We start from the raw sequence: 20982 nt of genomic DNA, 5'->3' as shown, positions 1-20982 counted from the left end.
GTGAGATCTTTTAGGAACTTGTTTCACATTCAGAGTTTGCTGCCCTTAAGGAATAACGACAGGAACAGACACACCCTTCTCTGGAACCCTCCCTGCTCCAAACGCCTCCATGCCCTCCCCATTCCTTTCATTTCTCCCCAGACACCACCACTGATTTCTGTCTGTTGCACACAGAGTCGGACACGACTGAAGTGACTTAGCAGCAGCAGCAGCAGCCCTCAGTGGTGGAGTGCATTCTCCATGAGGGTTGACAATCTTTTATTAGTCAAGTGACCCTCCCTGGGAGCCAGGAGACATTCCACCTGAGAGAGGGAAGGGCCTGGAATCAGCCCTGGAGTTGCTGTTCACACTTAGAACCTGGCCCCTCACTCCTCTGTATCAGGAGCTCTGGTTTGGGCCAGGAGTAGACAATTCCTGAACGGTCTAGTCTAAAGGCCTAGACTCTGCAAGAGCCTCAAAGCCCATGAATATAGTTCTAAGTGCCAGGGGTGCTGAGGGTACTTAAAATCCGGTAAGACCTTCCTGTCCACACATTCCGGAGGGGCGTCTCCTCTGGCCTGAGCAGCCTGTCACACTCATCCCATGGTGCCCATGGCAGCCCACTTTCCCTTGTTCGCCTCCTCCCCAGGCAGGCAGCATGTCCCCAAGAGTTGACAGGGCTGGAGTTCCCCTCTCTATTTGGCCCAAAAGCAGCAAAGAGGGCTGTCACCTAGGAGGGTGCCCAGCACAGAGGACTGGTGGAGCTGGTAGAGTTGGTGGCCCAGATGACAAGCCGTCACACTTCATTCTCTTACTTGGGATGCTCAGGGCAAGAATCAGGGCTCAATGCTTCTGCCTTGTGGTTGTTTGAGGCCCACACCTCCCATTCCACACTAGTTCCAGGGAGCATGGAGCGCCCACTCAGGGCCCAAGGGCTAGTGGAAAATAAAGCAAATACTGGAAATTATTTCTGGATCCGTTCTTTCTGCCTCTCGCAAGTATAACCTTGGAATCCCTGGGGCGAGGAGAGCAGGCACCCTGGCAAGCATCATGGCCAGGAACACAGGGTTGTGAGAGGTGGGGACTAAACGCTCCTTGATTCCTGCCTGTCAGTGGCTCTGCTCACCTTCTCCTGCAGAACAGGAGAGAAAACAAGGCCAGGACATCCACTTTCTCTCCTTCTCTCTGTCTTGGCGGGGAGCTTCTCTCCTTAAGCTGGGTCCCAGGGCTGCAACCCCAGCACCTAAGTCAGACAAGCTGCTGTCCTGCCTGCTGTGGGAGCTGAGCTTGCTCTTCTGGCCTATGTGGTCCCACGGCAGTCTCAGGCCCACTCAGGCTGCAGCACTGGGCTGCCTTGGGTTGATCAGGCAGATGGGGAGGCCCAAGCCACTTTCCTCTTTCCCTCGGTTACCTGGTTCTCTCCCCGTGGACTGACCTCCCAACCCTCCCCCAGGACCGTGAGGCGCGGGTCACAGCCACAGCCCATAGCAGGGAGAGACAAGGGAGACGAGTAGGATAGCGGGGAGGGGAGCCCCGGGCTGAGATGCCCCAGATATGGGCAAAGTGGGGGGCGGGAGGCAGAGTCTAGTCATCGGGCCTCTCTGCTGGGGGATCTTCATCAACGGGGGGCGCGGGCTGGCAGCGGAAGTGGTCATTCCAGATCTTAAGGAAGGTCACTCGAAACTTCTGGATGCGGAAGGCGTAGACGATGGGGTTCATGGCCGAGTTGCCGTGCGAGAGGAAGATGGCGATGTATATGAAGATCCTGGGCATGCGGCAGGAAGGGCAGAAGAGGGTGACACAGTTGAGGATGTGCAAGGGCAGCCAGCTGAGGGCAAAGAGGAAGAGGATGAGGGCCAGAGACTTGGCGATCTTCAGCTCCTTCCCGTAGTACTTCTGCGGGTCTCCGGAGGAGGCCGACACCTTCTTGTTGAGCTGCTTGCGGATCAGATAGAAGACCTCCATGTAGATGAGGACCATGAGCAGCAGCGGGGGCAGCACCCACACGAAGAAGTTGAAGTAGACCATGTACTCCATGCTGATGACCTTCTCGAACTGGCACTCAATCACAGGCTCGCCCACGCTGCCGTTGGCCAGCCAGTCCCGCTCCACCGCGCTCAGGTTGTTCCAGCCGAACATGGGCGTCAGGCCCACCACAAAGGAGAGAATCCAGCAGCCAGCGATGGCCACCACAGCCCTTCGAGGAGTCACCACTGTCTTGTACCTGAGGGAGAGGAGGGCAGAGTGTGAGGGCTCCTCCTCGGTTTACCCAGCCCCGGGGGTCTCTAAGAGGAGCTCCTTGCTCAGCCAGGGCCCAGTAAGTGGGGAGGTGCCTGTCTTTGGCTAGAGGGCAATGTCTTTGGGATCTAAAATTTAGGCCAGAATTTGTAATGCACTGTCTCATGTCACCTGCTGAGGGTGGGAAAAATCTAGAAGAAAATAACAGATGAACTCCTTTAGGAGTTTTACTAAAATTACCAAAGTAAAAATTGTTCATATGCACTTGGCACACCCCCACTGGTGACCTTATCATTGCTTCATGACAGTCCCCATGTGGTAGAAAAGCACCATCAGAATGAGGGCCCATTTGACAGCTGAGAAGACTGACGTTCAAGGTAGTCAAGTGTTCTTCCAGAGGCCACATGGAGGGTGCAGGCTATCCTGTGCTTCCCAGCTGACCACACAACAGAATGATTAACAAACAAACCACCCCTCCCTGTGGGCCAGCTGACTCACTGTCATACAAAGCTCCCCCACGCCCGCCTCCCGGGGCTCCGTCCCGTCTCCCCACCTCCATCTGTACCTCCCCTCCATTTTCAGTCATTGTCCAATGCTTATCTCCTGAAGGGCTCATCTCAAGAACCAGCTCTCCTCCCCCAAACTAATTGGGAATTATTCTCAAGAAAAAACTGACGGTCACTGAGGACTACATGCAAGGCACTCCAATTTAGGCATGCATGCCTGGGTGCTTTCATTCGTTTTTTGAGTGCTTTCTGTGCTAGGCATTGGTCTCTGTGCTGGGAGTAAGATAAAGAATCCCTTCCTCTACACAGCTCACATAGTGACGAAATAGAAAACATAAAAGTGAGAAATAAATAATACAGCTACAGGTTGTGATGTGTCCTTTGAAGAAAATAAACAGGACCATGTTAAGGGGCAGAGCCCCCAACCCTTTTCAGGCCATAACACACACAGATATGAAACCATTAGGAGGGCACAGAGATGGACGACACCTCTGCCTGTGGGCCACACCTCTCTCTGCCGCTGTCCCCAGGGTTGAGGAGATGCAGTCTAGAGGGGCTCCCCGCTTCCCTTTAAACCAATTCAGCCAGCAGCCGGCATGTCCTTGGCCCGCGCACTGGCCTTGGAATGAGTGCCAAGGGCCAGGGCCTGCCTGGCTCTGGGCCAGCAGCTTGCCCAGTTATTTTCCGATGCAGCTTCTGAGCATGTAAACAGCTACTGAGGCCCACGGGTGTGAAGGCAGAGGCCTCCTTCTAGCTCTGTTTTCTTCTGTCCTGTGCCTGGAGAATCTGCAGCTTTCTCCTCCACAGCAGTATTTACTTTACTGGAGTGGAAAGGGGAATGATTTGGGGGATGAGAAGCTGGACCCACTCCCACCCCATCTAAAAACTGAGCTCTAGAAGGGACCTTGGGAAACTCATTTCCAATCTCATCATTCCAGTGGGGAAACTGAGGCCCTTAGAAGACTCCAACACCACAGCGTGATACCCCTCACTTACTCTGTAACCTTGTGTCCCCAGAGCTCCAAGGACTCTTGAAAGCTGCCCAGATTGCTTGTGCCTATCTGAAGCTATGGTTTTTCCAGTAGTCATATATGGATATGAGAAAGGACTTGGACTAGAAAGAAACCTGAGCACCGAAGAATTGATGCTTTTGAACTGTGGTGTTGGAGAAGACTCTTGAGAGTCCCTTGGACTGCAAGGAGATCCTACCAGTCCATCCTAAAGGAAATCAGTTCTGAATATTCACTGGAAGGACTGACACTGAGGCTGAAACTCCAATACTTTGTGGCCACCTGATGGGAAGAACGACTCATTTGAAAAGACCCTGATGCCGGGAAGGATTGAAGGTGGGAGGGGAAGGGGACGACAGAGGATGAGATAGCTGGATGGCATCAGAGACTCAATGGACACGAGTTTGAGCAAGCTCCCGGAGTTGGTGATGGACAGGGAAGCCTGGAGTGCTGCAGTCCATGGGGTCAAAAAGAGTCGGACACGACTGAGCAACCGAACTGAATTGAATCCTTGCATTCTTGATGTAACTAAAGCCTATTTCTGCCTCTTGAATCCCCAGCAGAATAGCAAGCCTGGTGCATACTTGGGAGTCAGAGATCCATATCTGAGTCCCAGGTCTGCAACCTACTAGGTCAATTCTTCCTCTGTAAAATGAGTCTATGGGACCTACTTCAGATGAGTTAATATATGTGAAATGCTCTGTAAGCACCCCACCAACATCCCTGTGCCTGAGCTCCTACCCCTCCAAAGCCCCTGAAAACACACACAGCTGGGAAACCCTCTGTCTCTAGATGTCCAGCAAACGTAGCCCAGTGTGTCTGCAGTCATCTGGCTCAGGATTTGTTTCTGACAAGCTCCGGTTGCTTTCCCATGTGTCCCACGGAGAAAGAAGTTCTAGGAGAGTCTAGGGGGTGTGACTAAAGGAGTGCAGATCACTCTACAAAAGAGAAAGGCACTCTGTCACAGCTGTCACAAGCAGAGGGCAGGGCCCTGGGGTGAGACTCAGCAGGGCCAAACGGGGCTGCAGCTGCAGAAGGAAGGAAGGAGGCAGGCACCCCCTGTCACAGTCTGTGTTCACATCATGTGAATCCTTTATAAAGTGCTTTCACATTCATGTCTCAGGTTATCCCCACAACCCCTCTGCAGGCTGACTGTGGGTTGTTTAGTTGTGGATGATAAGCAGATTCGGAATATTCCTTTCTGACAAGCTTTAAAACGGGAATGCCTACACCCTGTCCACAGGCGGTCCTACCCGGAGAAAAAAGGGTAGACGTTGAGCTCTGGTATTGCCACCCAGCCTGAGGACTGGAGGAGGCGGGGCCTCGCCCAGGACTCGCATCTGGCCGATGCTGACCCACCGAGAGAGGAGGTGCATTCTGACAGTGTCCCAGCTGGGAGGCAAGGAGGAGGCAGCTTCTGGCTAAACAGGTGCCCCCCTTGTTTCCTCCCCGCACCCTTCTCAACTGCCTGGAGCCCTGAGGTTAAAGCTTTCCTGGGGCTCCTCCAGGACCAGGTCCCAGCAGACCCTTCAGCTTAGGGTATCAGTTCTCATCTGTTTTTCTTGCTATTTTTTCCATAGTGGGAAAGGGTTAGACTCAGAACCTTGGTGGGGCAGGGGCAGGCACTCACAGGAAGGGCTACCTCATAGGGCTGGGAGAAAAACTCACCTCTCCTTACATGTGGGAAAGAGCAGCAGAGGCTGCAAGTTCTGGGGAGCACATGGGGTGGGGCATGTTCTATAGGACAACTGCTTGTCTCCCCAAGTCATGGTCTGAGGTCTCATCACTGCTGGGGCTGTGCCGAGACGTCGTCAGAGAGATGACTGACCCAGACAAATGGGAAGCAATGGTATGGAGGCACCAAAACAACATGAGGAGCCCTGCCGCAGGCAAGCGGGGCAGGCAGCCCTTCAAAGATGTCACTGAAAGAACCAGGGAGAGCCCTGCCCACCTCTGGAGCCGGGTGAGGGCAAGGCACAGGGCAGGGCAGTCAGAACTGTGGTCTGGGGCGGCCCCCTGGGCTGGGCAGGTCACATGAAAGATTTCAAGGCTTTGTTCTTGTGCAGGGAAAGCCGTTGTAAGCAAAGGAGGAATATAATGCAATTTCTGTTTTTAAAAGATACCTCGGGTTGTGGTGTGGAGTGCGCTTTGTGCAGGGGGGAAAGCAAGAACACCACAGGGAGCCTATTTCAGCTGTCCAGGCAAGAGGCAGGGATTCCCTGTTCCGCGGTGGCTCAGTGGTAAAGAACTCACCTGCCAATGTAGGCGACACAAGAGACATGGTTTCAATCCCTGGGTCAGGAAGATCCCTTAGAGGGCATGGAACCTACTCCAGTATTCTTGACTGGAGAACCCCATGGACAGAGGAGCCTGGCGGGCTACAGTCCATGGGGTCACAAAGAGTCAGACACGACTGAAGTGACCTATATGCACGAAGGCAAGAGGCGAGGTGGTGACCTCGGGTGGGTGGCAGTGGGGGCTGGGGAGGAGCTCCCGGCTGTCAGAGGTGTTGGGAGCAGAGCCCACAGGACCTGCTGCTGCGTTTGGATGTCCAAGTGGGAGAGAGCACCGCCAGGCTGAGGCTCAGTTTCTGATCCCAACCACTGAGGGGACAGTGGCACCCTCCTTGAGCCTGACCCCTCTCTCACCAGAGGCCCTTCTCCTCTCCCAATCCCTCAACATGAATATATACACGTAAAAATGGACACATGAATCCATATATCCATTTATTCAATATTCGTGATTGATGCAATGGCAACCACATTTTATTCAGCGATAAATAAAAACGACTTATTTGACCATTCATGATTGATTGAGGACGAGGGCCTCTTCTGAGCGTTATGAGTGAGTGCCACCAGGCCACTGGCCAGGCTCCAACGTGCACACAGCAGCCCTGCTCCCAACACACAGTGAGGCCAGCAGAGGATTCCCCAGCCAGAACCAGTCTCCCCAGGGTCTCCCAGAGCAGAAGCATTTCCATCTCAAGCTAAACCCCTGCAGGAGCTATGAGAATGCCTGAGCTCTGCATTGGCCTTTTGCATTATGAATATGCCCTCTTCATGGGTTGGAGACCTGAATACAGAGCGGGCTGGCCTCTGCCTGCCTACAGCGTCATGGGACGGTTCTTCAGGGATACCGCTGTGGACTTATTTTTAGGCGGACTCTGAGACCATAAACAATAAGCTCCTTAGAACAGGAAAAGCTCAGAATGCCACCAGGTGATAAAGAGACCCGGGGACCTAGGCAGGAAAGATGCACTGGACAAACAAAAGAGAAGGGAGGGAAACAGATCCTCAAAAACTCTTTGGTGGACAAGGAACTGGCCAACAGAGCAAGGTGCTCAGAGAAGCTGATCCATCCCTGCACAGATAAGACTGGGGTGTGCTGGTCCTCAAGCTGGACACCCTACCAGCCCGCCCTCCACCCTGCCCTGCTCTGAGTCACAGGGGATGGGAGCTAACTCCCGTAGCCTGCATCTCCCGAGGTCCTGGGTCACTGGGTTCGTGGAAGGCTGCTGGAGGGAGGAGACGGAAGGATGTTTCCACCCACCTCTCTGTCACAGGCGGGTCTCAGGCAGTGGTTAAATCTCTTCCTTGGCTCTACCTCCCACTAGCAGGCCCACTGTCATTCCAGTTTCCACTAACCACCCGCAGTCCCTGGGTTTTGGGACCACCTCCTTCTTTTGTCCTTCAGCCTAGGGGTAGCTTCTTGTTGTTGCTATTGTCTGAGTTACCTCACTATCCCCTCTTTGACTTTTCAGATGCTTCATGACCTATGCTACCAGTTCCTAATGAGGGCATTAAAAGCCCTCAGTTGTAAACACCTAATAATTTCTGTGTTCCGGGCTAGATCCCAATGGTTCAGGAGTGAAGCTGGAGCAGGACCAATTGAGTGTAGTTATCACAAAGAACTCCCTGCTAGAGAGATGAGAGACCTGACCAGACTTTTAATAAATATGTGTTAACTCAAAAGAAGAGAGATAACCCAAAGAATGAGTGTGGAAAAGGCTACACATGGTTCTGTTTGGAGGCAGGGGTGACGAAGTGTCCTGTGAAATGCTGAGACCAGGGCAGGGTCCGCAGGCCTGGCCACACCTGTTCACTGCCACCTGCTTCTCACCGAGGCCCTGGGCATGCAGACTGAGTAGGGGACTGGAAGGGGTCCGCACCTTTCTGCAACATGCAGTTTGGATAGTCTGAGACTGAGTCCTCCATCTTCCCTTCCTTTTCTTGCCGTCTGAGAAGGAGTGATATTCCATAGCTCGGGTTACCTCCTTCCTTGCCTCCCTTCTTATCATAGATCTCAGCTACTTATAAATGGAAACTTGGATCTCAAGATCAAGGATGTAAGACTTTCAGACTATTAAACTACTTCCTGCAGAGAAATTCTCCCTTTCAAAGGAAACAGGAAACTGTATACAATCGAAAGCACACTCCAGAGGCAAAATATTTAATAGTAACATTCCCCATGGGAGTCTGGATCAGAAGCTCTGTGGAAGGACCAGGATGTCTCGGTCCTAATTATCCTGCCTTGAATATTGCTTGCTTCAGGCCCTGTGGCATTACCCACCACCTCTGAATATCAGTGTCACCAATCCCCAAAAGGAAAATCCATCTGATACTCTCAGGGCTACTTTGCAGAGCTACAGACAGTGGGGGAAGACACTAAACTCCTTGGAAGAACAGAGCTGGATAAATTAATTATGCTAGTAGTGTAATGGACCTTGGAAATAGCTCCTGGTCATGTTCTGAGGACAAACAATTCAACAGACTGGTAGGAAAAACAATTATATCTATGTATGTGACCCAGTAACGTCCTCTATTCTGAAACAACTTCCTCCACTCTCTCTGCTTCAGATTCAGAGCTTCCCTGAATCTGGGAATGAGTGGAAGACACGTGCTATTCTCTGCCCCAAGGGAACTCCCTTCTGACAGGGGAGGTATAGCTCCTGAGTCTCTGATGGAAGAGCAGTCCAGGCTAAATGAAACATACAAGGCCAAAGTTCCTGGCCTCAACCCCAGACTCAAAAGTAGTCCAGGTAACTGACATCACCAGCTCCTCTGGAGGCCTATGAGCCTGTGACAAAGCCCCTCGCCTCTCTGGCTGTGTCCTCTCATCCTTACGAAGGGGGTTGGGATTTGTTCAGAGCATCTGATGCGGAGGATGCTGCAGGGGGTAGGATGTAGGCAGGGAGGTTCGCAGATGCAGGGAAGGCATGATCTCAAAGTATGAAAGTGTTAGTCACTAAGTCGTATCCTACTCTTTGCGATCCCACGAACTGTTGCCCGCCAGGCTCCTCTCCACGGGATTCTCCAGGCAAGAATACTGGAGTGGGTTGCCATTCTCTTCTCCAGGGGAATCTTCCTGACACAGGGATTGAACCTGGGTCTCCTGCAGTGCAGGCAGATTCTCTACTGTCTGAGCCCCCAGGGAAGCCCCAACCTTGCCTACATCCCCAACCCTTTCCTGCAGTCCCAGGCATATCAGAACGTCCCCACACAGACAACAGGAGACCCGGGACTGTGCTCTGACACAGTCCCCTGGGTGACTTGGAGATGCCGTCACTTCCTCCCCAGCCCAGCACTCTGACTCCTGAGACCAGTGAAGCCCCGCATCCCAGGAACAGGGTGGTCTTCAGGGAGGAGAATATCTCACCTGAACTGCAAACTCAGGAAAACAGGACCCAGACCTCTGCATTCCTGGTCATTTTCTGCTCTCAGATTTGATTCTCTCCAGTTCTTGGGGTAAGGCCAGGATGGTGAAAACACCAAGGCCAAATAACCCCACCTGCTGTGGGAGACTTTCTGACTCATTCGGTGGCATGGAAAAAACAAAAAACAAAACATCCTGTCTGCATATAGATTTAATGACCTATGAGTGGTTGGCACAGTGAGGCCTTCCTGGTTTGACCACGGTGGTAAAAGGTGTCAAATTCCTTTCCAACAGAGTGGAAAGACCTGACGTTATAGGAAAACGGAGCTGAGTTCTGGTCCAGGCTTTGCAGGAGAGAGTGAGCTTGAGTGAAACTCTTCTCCAATGAATGTAGACTGCTATGGAGTCAGATCTGAGTTTAAGCTTTGGCTCTACCAGTTAACAGTCTGTGCCCTTGGCAAAGTAACAATTCCTTGAGCCTTGCTTTGTCCTCCGCTCATTGGCACGAGAGGACCTACTTGGCAAGCTCACTGTGACCACAAGGCCCCTCTGTGAATAGTAGCAACTGGTGCCTCCTGTTATCACCACCCTTCTCCCAAGGACAACCCTGGCTCCACCAGAAAACACAGTCAGCTCCTGAAGAGAAACAAAACAGGTTGCAGCAACTCAGAGAAACAAAAAGTTACTTGTTTCACTTCAGCTCCCCTCCTGAATTCAGCCTTGGTACAGAACTAGTCTGTGTCCCCTGATCTGACTAGTGTCTGAGTCTTTGGGTGGGGAGCGGACTGGCATGGGGAGCTTGCTGAGCCCAGCACTACACCCCACACAGGGCCCTGGAGAAACCTTACTTCCTGGCTAAGTCCAGTAAAGCTCTTGTGAGTAAGTGGCCAGAGTGGAGATGGGGAGACAGTCTCGGGGGGCTCTGGAGCTGTCTCCCACCCCCCTCTGCTCATCTTCTAGTCTGTCTGGAACTGTAGAGTACTCAACATCTGCCCGAACGCCTGTTTCCCTCAAGGGGCCATGACCCACTTTGGGTAGAGAGACTGTGAGCAGAGTCCAGAGCAGCCTGAAGGCCGCAGCCCACTAAGACCAGAGCATGAGTCACAGGGGCACCCCCAGGCCTCCCCTGGCCTGGGGGTGGTGCTCGCCCTGCCGAGGCCACTGTTCCCAGAGGACTCGGGTCCTTACTCTGCTTTAGCCGCCTGGGCCTCGTTGGTGTTGTTTAGTTGTTTAGTCATTAAGTCTTGTCCAGCTCTTTTGCGACCCCATGGACTGTAGCCCACTAGGATCCTCTGTTCATGGGATTTCCTGGGCAAAAATACTGGAGTGGGTTGCCATTTCCTTCTCCAGAGGATCTTGCCGACCCAGGGACCGAACTCAAGTCTCCTGCAGTGCAGGCGATTCTTTACCAGTGAACCACAAAGAAAGCCTCTTGGGCTTTCAGGTTTCCCTAAAGTCACAGCATCAGCCCTCTACTCTAGAAAAGATGCAACAGACGTGGGAGGAGGACAGGAAAAGAGGGAGACCCCTCCTCTGTGGAAATCTTCCAAAGAGAGGGCCCATCTCACCTGCAGGCCTCTATTCCATAGCTGGTACTTTTACACCAGAAAGTCCTACCCAGGGTCTATCTTCAGTCCCTCCTGCTGTATCCCAAACCAAGGAAGTACTGCTCTCGGGACCTGGAAGAAGCTGCAGTCGTATTTTCCCAGGTCCTGTCCTTGCTCCCACCTCACGTTCAGGTTGGTGGAAATTTGGAGCCCAGTTACAGTGGTAAGAATTCCAGCAGCGCGCAGCTTCCCATAGTCCCTCCTTCGTGCCTCTTCATGCTTCCTTTGTCTGGAGTCCCACTACAGGCCTACTCACTGGTCCCCACAGTGTGCAGGACATTCACACGAAGCTGCAGGCCAGGCTCAGTCCAGGAGCCAGTGTCTCCACCCAGGCAGCAGCACACGGAAACGTTCAGCAGGGGCTGTGAGCCCTGAGCCCCGCCTCACACTGCCCTTCTGACTGCTGGGATTTGAGGCTTTTCTCCTCTTTTCTGCAGTACCTCCGGAGATGGGCTGGGGAGAAGGAGGGTCCTGATGCAGTGAGAGATGGGGAAGCACCCAGCACTGCCCAGGTAGGTGCAAGTTAAACATAGAGTCCCCTTCCCAGGCCTTCTCGCAGCCGGCTCACCTGGATCAAGGTGGAGGCTGATACCCTCCTCTCCCTGCACTGGACAATCAGTAAAACTACGCTTTCCTCCCTGAGCATACAACTTCAAGTTCCCCAATGACGGGAGTCAGGTCTGGCTCAATGTTGTATTCCTAGCACCTGCCATGATACCTGGTACACAGTAGGCACACAATAAGATGTTTAGAAAAGAAAATAGAGTCACATAAAATGCTCAGTTAAAACCAGAGAAGTCAGAAAAAGAGAAGGTGGGAGAGAAAAAACAAATCCAATGAATAGAAAATGGTCACTAACATGGTAGATGGTCAGTGATATCACTGACCATTTTGAATGGGAATAAAGCAGGACGGAGAGGAAGAGGAAGATGCTCTGAGGCTTTCTGCTTCTCACCACAACATCCCTCCTGGAAGGAGAAGAAGAGAACATGCACCCAGCCCACCAGTTGAGGAACCTCCCATAGACTCCTTGAGATTTCCATTCCTAAGTTTCTGCCCCAGTTACCCAGCCCACTTTCCATTCTAAGTCATCCAGCTTAATTAAGCTACCCCACTCCAGTACTCTTGCCTGGAAAATCCCATGGACAGAGAAGCCTGGTAGGCTGCAGTCCATGGGGTTGCTAAGAGTTGGACACAACTAAGCAACTTCACTTTTACTTTTCACTTTCAGGCATTGGAGCAGGAAATGGCAACCCACTCCAGTGTTCTTGCCTGGAGAATCCCAGGGACAGGGAAGCCTGGTGGGCTTCCGTCTATGGGGTCGCACAGAGTCGGACACGACTGAAGCAACTTAGCAGCAGCAGCAGCCTATTTAGAGTCTAACTACACTTCCTCCTGCTGTAAGACTAGACTTTCTCCTCACAGCTGCTCCTGGGTGGAAGTAGGGGACAGTCTGTTCTCAGCGAGCTGGCCTACATCCCTGTGACTTGCATCAGGATAACGGAGCAGCATGGAGCCACTGGCAGCATCCCAGAGCAGGGACCTGGTGAGGCAGTTTCTCAGAGCCTTCATCAATGACCTCATTTTCAGTCACTCTGCCGCTTCTGCAAAGCCTAATAATTCACTCACATCTGCCGCAACCCTGGATGAGGGAATCTCACATTATGATGCATGTGGGAGAGGAGGAAGCTTATTAAAAATCAAAGCCCTTTTTCCCATTTACCATTCACAAAAACTTCAAAGTGCTTTGCTCAGAGCCGCAAAATGTAAAGGCAGATTGTGGGCAATAATGCACCCTGGGGATACAACCAGGCAAGAATTAGGTAGGAAAGGCATACCAGGCACGTGGTGGCAACATCAGAGTGGCTTTCCTCTCCCAGCTGATATTAATATCAACAATCTGGGCCATTTGGAAGGTCCAACTCAAGCGCCCCCAAATTTCAAATCCCACAAAGGGATCTGACCACCCACCACTCCCCCTCTCCTGGGGGAGCCGGTACCAGTATCTGCAACAGAGTCACACCAGTTGGCCAGGGAAGCAAGAAGCTCAAGATAACAAAGCACTGGAAGGCATGTGACAGGCATCAGAGGGCCTGGGTTCGAATCAGACTCAAACTTGCTGTGTTAGCAGATTGCATCACCTCTCAGAATCTTAGCGAGGCAGCTATCAAACGGAGCTCCGTTTGATAGCTGCCTCGCCCACCTTTCAGTGTTTCCATAGTAACCACTTGGCACTGAGCCTTCCGTGCAGTCTCTCCTTTCCTCTTTTCACAATCCTTCTGGGAAGAAGAAGGCAGCGTCTCCGCAGATGAGACTGGGTAACTCTCTCAGAGTCATACAGCTGGTGGTCAGAACTGGGATTTCAACTCAGGTCAGCTCCCTCAAAAGACCAGGGTTTGTTGTTTCACACAGTAATATCCCCGTGAGGCAGTGTGGACCCTGAGAGCAGGGACTGTAGCCTTACGTCCCCAATGTCCCTCACTGTCTAAGCTTCTCAGACTTCAGTGTGTGTTGAAGGAGCAAGGCCCAGTGGCATTCAGCCAAATGATTGGCACAAAAGTAACCCTTCCTACCTTTGTTTGCGCAAAAGCCTGTCTGAGGAGCCCAGGAAAAAGAAAGGCATTGTCTTGGATCCTGTAGAAAACAGGAACTCAAATCCATGCCAAGTCCCCTGCAAACCGCCTGTGTGACTCGCTTCTCTTTATGGAGAGCCACCTCCACCATATGGAGGAAGGAAAGGCAGGGAGCCAGAATGGGAGAAAGAAGGGCAAGAGGCTTCCACCTCAGCGAAGTGACAGTGGGCAGGAACCTTTCTCCTCACAAAGCACTTCCAACCAAGGATCCTCCCCGTTGCACACATTATCTTGCCTGACAGAAAGGACAGCTTTTGTTGTTGACATTTCATAGGTAGGGAAACTGAGGCCTAAGAGGGTTCAGCCATACAAGGCTGGTGTAAACATCATTTCAACAAATAAAGACTTAACCAGGTTCCTCTGACTGTGGCCCAGTGCTCTTCGCAGGGTGTCTGCTACTAGCGGGTGGCAGAGAAAGTCTCCCAGAATCTCTCACAACACTAAGCCCTAGGACCAAGCCCAGCATCTGCAGGGCTGCCTCTTTAGCCCATCTCCTCCATTATCACTTCCACAGACCTCACTGGACAATTTCTACTGCCATGAGGCTAGCAACACCCCCTGATTTAGCTTCCTTGACTTGTGATTGAAGTAGCTGTGCAGATGAGTGCATGCAGGCTCTGGAAACTGAGAGAAGCAGACAGGGACTAAAGGAAACCAGATGGCGGGTCAGACCAGGCCTGTGCCCACTGCTAGCAGCCCCTGTCCCAGAAGTCTCAGCCCTCTGAGCCAGTTTCTCTTATCTGAAAAATCTTGTGTGTTCTAGCTCCGTCTCAGCCTAGAAGCTCTCTGACGACAGGGACTGCGATTCCCCTGGAAATCCCTGAGGACAGTGGCTGGGTGAGTAGGTGTATCACAAACAGCATTCACTTTGGTGTCTGGCAGGCAGGTGCTCAAGCTCCACTTTTGCTAATTACTGGTTGGATAACAAGTTTCAGGTTCCTTTACCTCCTTGGTTCTCTATGTTTTATTTGTGAAATGATGTTTATACCAGCTTTGCGCAGCTAAATAAAATTAAATATGCTGCCAAAGGAGTCACTCCGTGCTGTTCCTGACATTGGGGAGACACTTAGCACACAGCTGCCTCCACTCCCCTCAAGACCACATGCAGCCTTCCTCAGGACCCTTTGTCAGACAGCCTTGGGGCTCATGCAGGAGCTTAAGGCAGAGGGAGGAGCCCCGGGCACTGTACCTGGGACAGTGACAGAGAGCCACCTCACACTCAGCGCGCCTCCCAGCCTGCCGCAGCCACCTCCCCAAGGCAAACACGGCAAGCTTGTGACGGAGCCCTCAAGACACAGTGGTGTAGGTGTCTGTTAACTGTCCACCCCGTTTGCAACAGAGACAGACAGACAGACACACACACATACATGCTGCTATTCATCTATTCTCCTCCCTTCCATGAAACAGCAGAAAAAGGGAAGAACAAGCCCTGTGGTACCAGAGAAAGATGGTGGGTTTACATTATTTTCACGTGTAATCCTCTCAACTCAATGGACTTGAGTTTGAGTGAACTCTGGGAGTTGGTGATGGACAGGGAGGCCTGGTGTGCTGTGATTCTTGGGGTCGCAAAAAGTCGGACATGACTGAGTGACTGAACTGAACTGAATCCTCTCAATAGTTCAGTGAGGTAGATATCCTTATGTTCATTTTTCAGATGTAGGAACTGAGGCTCAGAGAGTTCTGCCAAGATCCCAGAACAAGTGAGCCACAGAGTCAGGATGGGGTAACCAGCCCTGCCAGCCTGACTCCTGAGACACGCAGTTTGAGCCCCTCAGACTGTCTCCCTTCTTCAGACTCAGCACACGCGCTGCCCCCTGAATCCCTGCAGCCACTCTGAGAGGTCGGTAGGGGCTGCGAGTCCCTGCTCCGGGTGGGGATGTGGGGCCAGAGAAGAGGGGTGGCTTGTCCAGATGGTGCAGTCTGATGGTGCAATCTGATGGTGCAGTCTGATGATGGGTGCTGTCTGATGGTGCAGTCTGATGGGTACAGTCTGGTGGTGCAGTCTAATGGTGCAGTCTGATGGGTGCTGTCTGATGGTGCAGTCTGATGGTGGGTGCAGTCTGATGATGGGTGCTGTCTGATGGGTGCAGTCTGAGTTCCAGCCTCAGGGCTGCTGGCTCCCAGCCTCTCTCTGCTCTGGGAAAATGAGGGGATCAAGTCTCCTTGGTTGGGAAGGGGTTCCTCTGTTCTTGATTCTCCTCCCAAGTGTTTCCCTTCTTTTCTTCAAATCAGCAGTAGATTGAGCTCAGACTCAGGCCATGTTCTGACCAGAAGACAGGGGCCTAAAAAGTGTCCCCTTCTTGCCTTTGTGGACGTCAGCAGTGGGAGGTGACAGCCACTCCTGTGCAGAGCCTTGAGGCCCTAGAGCTGCTCAACACTGAGGACTTCAAGCTCAACGCTAGCCTGCATGTCCAGTGACTGAGTTCCCCCCACCAGCCCCCAGGGGCCCGCTGACCTCGTGTGGTCAGGGAGTTGTTGGTGTGGAGTCCACCGTGCTGGAGGTGTATGGCCCTCTCCCAGCAGCCAGAATCTGTGTCCGCTCTAGGGAGGGGGAGACAGCACGGCAGGACACCTGAGAGGGAAGAGATGATTTTTCTGAACGTTGGCTCCAGAGACACGCGAGGCCTCAGGCTGGCGCGCGGTGGTACCCGCCTCCTGCCTTCTCGCCTCCCAGCGGCAGTGCATCAGCTTCGCGCATTCCTGTCCCCTCGCACAGCCATTGCCCTGCCGCCAGCGTTAGCTCCTCTGCCCCTTCTGTGCGCCCGGCCGCCCAGCTCGCGGGTCTTCCTCTACGCTGCAGCCAGAGGACAGGTGGGGTGGAGCACTGGGGGTCCTGCCTCCCCCAGACACACCCAGAGCCAGCTGACCCTTGAGCAAGGAGCCTTGTCCTCTTCTGAGAGCACCGTCTTACAGACAGCTCTCTGCAGTATGGTTAGCAATTGTTGCACCCATTCTATAAATGTTGGAACTGAAACCCAAAGAGGTAAGTGGTTTATCCAAAGCCACCCAGCACTAAAGGTGGGGTCAAGGCTCAAAGACAAGTCTTTTCATTCATCTGTTCAGTTGCTCATTCAACAACCCCAGATACACTTTGCTGCTGTGCGACTAATATCAAGCTGCTTAACCTCTCTGAGCCTCAGCTTCCTCAGAAAATGAGGAAAAGAGCAACATATTATAACTATTACTATAAAATACTATTAGCTCCTTGTCATAAAATTGTGTAAGGATTTAAATAAGAGAATCCATACAAAGCATTTAGCACAGGGCCTAGCAAATATTAGATGTTCAAGAGTCACTTGCTACTATTCAGTTCAGTTCAGTTCAGTTCAGTCGCTCAGTCGTGTACGACTCTTTGCAACCCCATGAATCACAGCACGCCAGGCCTCCCTGTCCATCACCAACTCCCGGAGTTCACTCAAACTCATGTCCACAGAGTTGGTGATGCCATCCAGCCATCTCATTCTCTGTCGTCCCCTTCTCCTCCCGCCCCCGACCTTTCCCAGCATCAGTCTTTTCCAGTGAGTCAACTCGTCGCATGAGGTGGCCAAAGTACTGCAGTTTCAGCTTTAGCATCAGTCCTTCCAATGAACACCCAGGATTGAGCTCCTTAGAATGGACTGGTTGGATCTTCTTGCAGTACAAGGGACTCTCAAGAGTCTTCTCCAAAACCACAGTTCAAAAGCATCAATTCTTCAGCGATCAGCTTTCTTCACAGTCCAACTCTCACATCCATACATGACCATGGGAAAAACCATAGCCTTGACTAGATGGACCTTTGTTGGCAAAGTAATGTCTCTGCTTTTTAATATATTATCAAGGTTGGTCATAACCTTCCTTCCAAGGAGTAAGCGTCTTTTAATTTCATGGCTGCAATCAGCATCTGCAGTGATTTTGGAGCCCCCAAAAATAAAGTCTGACACTGTTTCCACTGTTTTCCCATCTATTTCCCATGAAGTGATGGGACCAGATGGCAAGATCTTTGTTTTCTGAATGTTGAGCTTCAAGCCAACTTTTTCACTCTCCTCTTTCACTTTCATCAAGAGGCTTTTGAGTTCCTCTTCACTTTCTGCCATAAGGTAGTGTCATCTGCATATCTCAGGTTATTGATATTTCTCCCATCAATCTTGATTCCATCTTGTGCTTCTTCCAGCCCAGCATTCCTCATGATGTACTCTGCATATAAGTTAAATAAGCAAGGTGACAATATACAGCCTTGACGTACTCCTTTACCTATTTGAAACCAGTCTGTTGTTCCATGTCCAGTTCTGACTGACAGTTTATTGTGATCCACACAGTCAAAGGCTTTGGCATAGTCAATGAAGCAGAAATAGATGTTTTTCTGGAACTCTCTTGCTTTTTCCATGATCCAGCAGATGTTGGCAGTTTGATCTCTGCTGCCTCTGCCTTTTCTAAAACCTGCTTGAACATCTGGGTGTTCACGGTTCACATATTGCTGAAGCCTGGCTTGGAGAATTTTGAGAATGACTTTACTAGTGTGTGAGATGAGTGCAATTATGCGGTAGTTTGAGCATTCTTTGGCATTGCCTTTCTTTGGGATTGGAATGAAGACTGACCTTTTCCAGTCCTGTGGCCACTGCTGAGTTCCATTCATTTATTGATCAGGCACTGGATACCAAAAATGGGCAGAAACTATGCTGGACACTGTGAAGGAGAGATGAATAGGCTTGGACTCCACCCTCACATTGCTCACTGGCCAATTAAGGAGGTTACCTCAGTGCAATCTGACAAGAACTGTGTAACAGGGGAGCATGGGGAGCTGTAAACATGACAAAACAAGGAAGGCTTCCTGGAGGAGGTGTCATCTGAAGTGACTATTAAGGAATGAGCAGGAATTAGAAAAGAGAAGGGAATAGTTTTCTGAGGGGTGTGTGTATTTGTTTAAGACATGTTCTAATATGTTAAAAACCCATTTATATTTCTCCTCAACTCCAAGGCTTGGACAGATTAAGCTGTAACTGGCTAGGAGGCAAAGAAAGTGAGTTTTGAGCATAGGTAAAAAGAGGAATGGGGCTGGGTGTCCTTGGCTGGGGGAGTGACCTTGGCCCTGTGTGCGTGTGTGAACCAGTCTGCTCAGGCCTCCTGGTGTGTGCAACTAGTAAGCTGCCAGTCTCACCCATGTGCCCTTGAGGGCAGGACTTGTGTTGTCAGAAAACATTTCTTGACTTGAACACATTGTATTTCCACATCAGGAAGGTGGGGGTGAGGCATGAGGGTTGGGTGGGGGCACAAACAGGAAAGAGATTAGCTTGCTGGACCTCTTCCCTAGGCCTTGAATGAAGGACTGGAATCGGAAGGAGCAGGGGTGAACAAGGAGAATTGAATGAAAAGGCTGCAAATCCAGAATATAATTTCTTGACCTCAAAAAATAAAAAGCTATAGCTCCCTACACACACACACACACTCACAAACACATCACTAAGAGCCTAAAACCACCGGGGCCTCCTGTCATGACTAATGGTGATGATGGCAGGGGTGTCATGCCTTCACACCCCTCGCTGGCGTGCTGGCTGCTCCCAGACTGTCAGCCCCGGGGCCTGAGTGGTGACTGCATCTCTCCCCATCTCCTGCTGGACCATCCACATCGAGGCGGCACCAGCAGCCCGTAACATGGGGTGCAGGGTTGTATTTACTTCGCAAAGGATAGGGAGCCACATCAGGTGCATCTGCTGAGCACAGTGGGCCTCTAACATACTGAATGTTTTCCTCCCCAGAGAGGACTTATGGACCTGCCAGCCTCCAGGGGAGCCCTCGCTGCAGCTCCCACAGAGGCCAGCCCTCCAGAAAGGGAAGGGTGAGGCCGTGGGAAGGTAAATGGAGCTCAGGAGGGACTCTTCACATGCTTTCCTCATAGAAACAGGAGCACGGAGACCAGCGCAAGCTGAGCTGGGGGTCAGGAGGCCAGAGTACCCCCCCAACTTGCCAGATGAGCTTAATGAGACCCTTTACTCCTCTGATCTCCTGGGGATGTTCTAATAAAATAGCACTTCACTCTCTAGTACTTGTATTTGCACTCTGCAGGTGAATATAAAATATCCAACTGACTTCAAAATCTAGCTACTCAGTCCGCCCCACTAACGCTTCCTTCCCCCACCAAACACTGATTCAGCCACCTACTAAGTGCCGGTCAGGCATGCGTTGTTAGGTCTTGTTAGGTCCTGAAATAGTTAGTGAGGCAGGTGAAGAGAACCACATCCTTCTCTCACAGAGCAGGCAACATGTCTCAGCAAGAGCTTCCTCCCTGTGGGACCACAGTGGCCACAGAAGAGCAAGTGGTAAGTGAAACCAAGTTTGGGTTATTCGACAATAGTAACAGCCACCATTGATCAGAAAGGTTGAGTAGTTAACCTTAATTAACCTTAAAGTTAAGAAACCTGAATCAGACAGGTTAAGTGGCTACTCCAGGATGACTAGTTTTAAGTACCTGAACTATCTGTCTGGGGATACTGCTCTTGCCCCGCATTCTACTCGTGTACCTCCATAAAGCAGAACCAGAGAGATGCTTCTCTGAAAAGGTGATCATCAAAAATATCTGGGATAGAAGCTGTGGTACATATGTACAATGGCATAGTACTCAGCCATAAAAGGAATGCATTTGAGTCCATTCTGAGGTAGATGAACCTGGAGCCTATTACACAGAGTGAAGTCAGAAAGAGGAAAACAAATGTCATAAATTAACGTGCACATATGGAATCTAGAAGGACGGTGCCGATGAACCTATTTGCAGGGAAGCAGTGGAGATGCAGACATGGAGAACAGACTTATGGACATGTGGCGGGCAGGGGAGGGGAGTGGGACGAGTGGAGAGAGAAACATGGAAACACACACACTTCCATCCATAAAATAGCCAGTGGGAGTTTGCTATCTGACTTAAGGGACTCAACCCGGGGCTCTGTAACAACCTAGAGGTGCGGGATGGGGCGGGAGGCAGGAGGGAGATTCAAGAGGGAGGGGATACACGTATACTTACAGCTGACTCATGTTTCTATATGGCAGAAACCAACACTATTGTAAAACAATCATCCTCCAATTAAAAATAAATAAAATTTAAAACAACACAATATTATAAAGCAATTATCCTTCAATTAAAAATAAACAAAAATTTTAAATATCTGGGGTAAAATAAGTCATGGGAATGTAATATACAACATCAATAATAGTGTAATAATTTTTTATGGTAAAAAATCAACTAGACTTATCCTGGTGATTGTTTTATAATGTATAAAAATATCAAATACTATGCTGTACACCTGAAACTAATATAATATTGTAAATCAATTATACTTCAATAAAAAATGAAATATATCTGGGCTAAGAGACTCTTTTCCAAGAGACCTTT

The 20982-nt window shown here is 51.0% G+C and overlaps 1 protein-coding gene across 1 annotated transcript in view; it reads right to left on the bottom strand.

The window, feature by feature from the left end:
* Positions 1–1053: 1053 nt before the first annotated feature.
* ADORA1 (adenosine A1 receptor) overlaps positions 1054–20982 on the bottom strand; it is a 41315-nt gene continuing 21386 nt past the window's right edge. Inside the window, exon 3 of the mRNA XM_088845100.1 lies at positions 1054–2203. Within this exon, the coding sequence (XP_088701226.1) occupies positions 1564–2203 (640 nt within the window). The 3' untranslated portion in view covers positions 1054–1563. The remainder of the gene's footprint in view (positions 2204–20982) is intronic.

Source organism: Moschus berezovskii, chromosome 17 (genome assembly GCF_049115385.1).
Source record: "Moschus berezovskii isolate FMDL1 chromosome 17, NW_MosBer_1.0, whole genome shotgun sequence".
Lineage (NCBI taxonomy): Eukaryota > Metazoa > Chordata > Mammalia > Artiodactyla > Moschidae > Moschus > Moschus berezovskii.
Note: the sequence above shows the minus strand (reverse complement) of the source record. Positions and strands in the feature narration are given on the sequence as shown.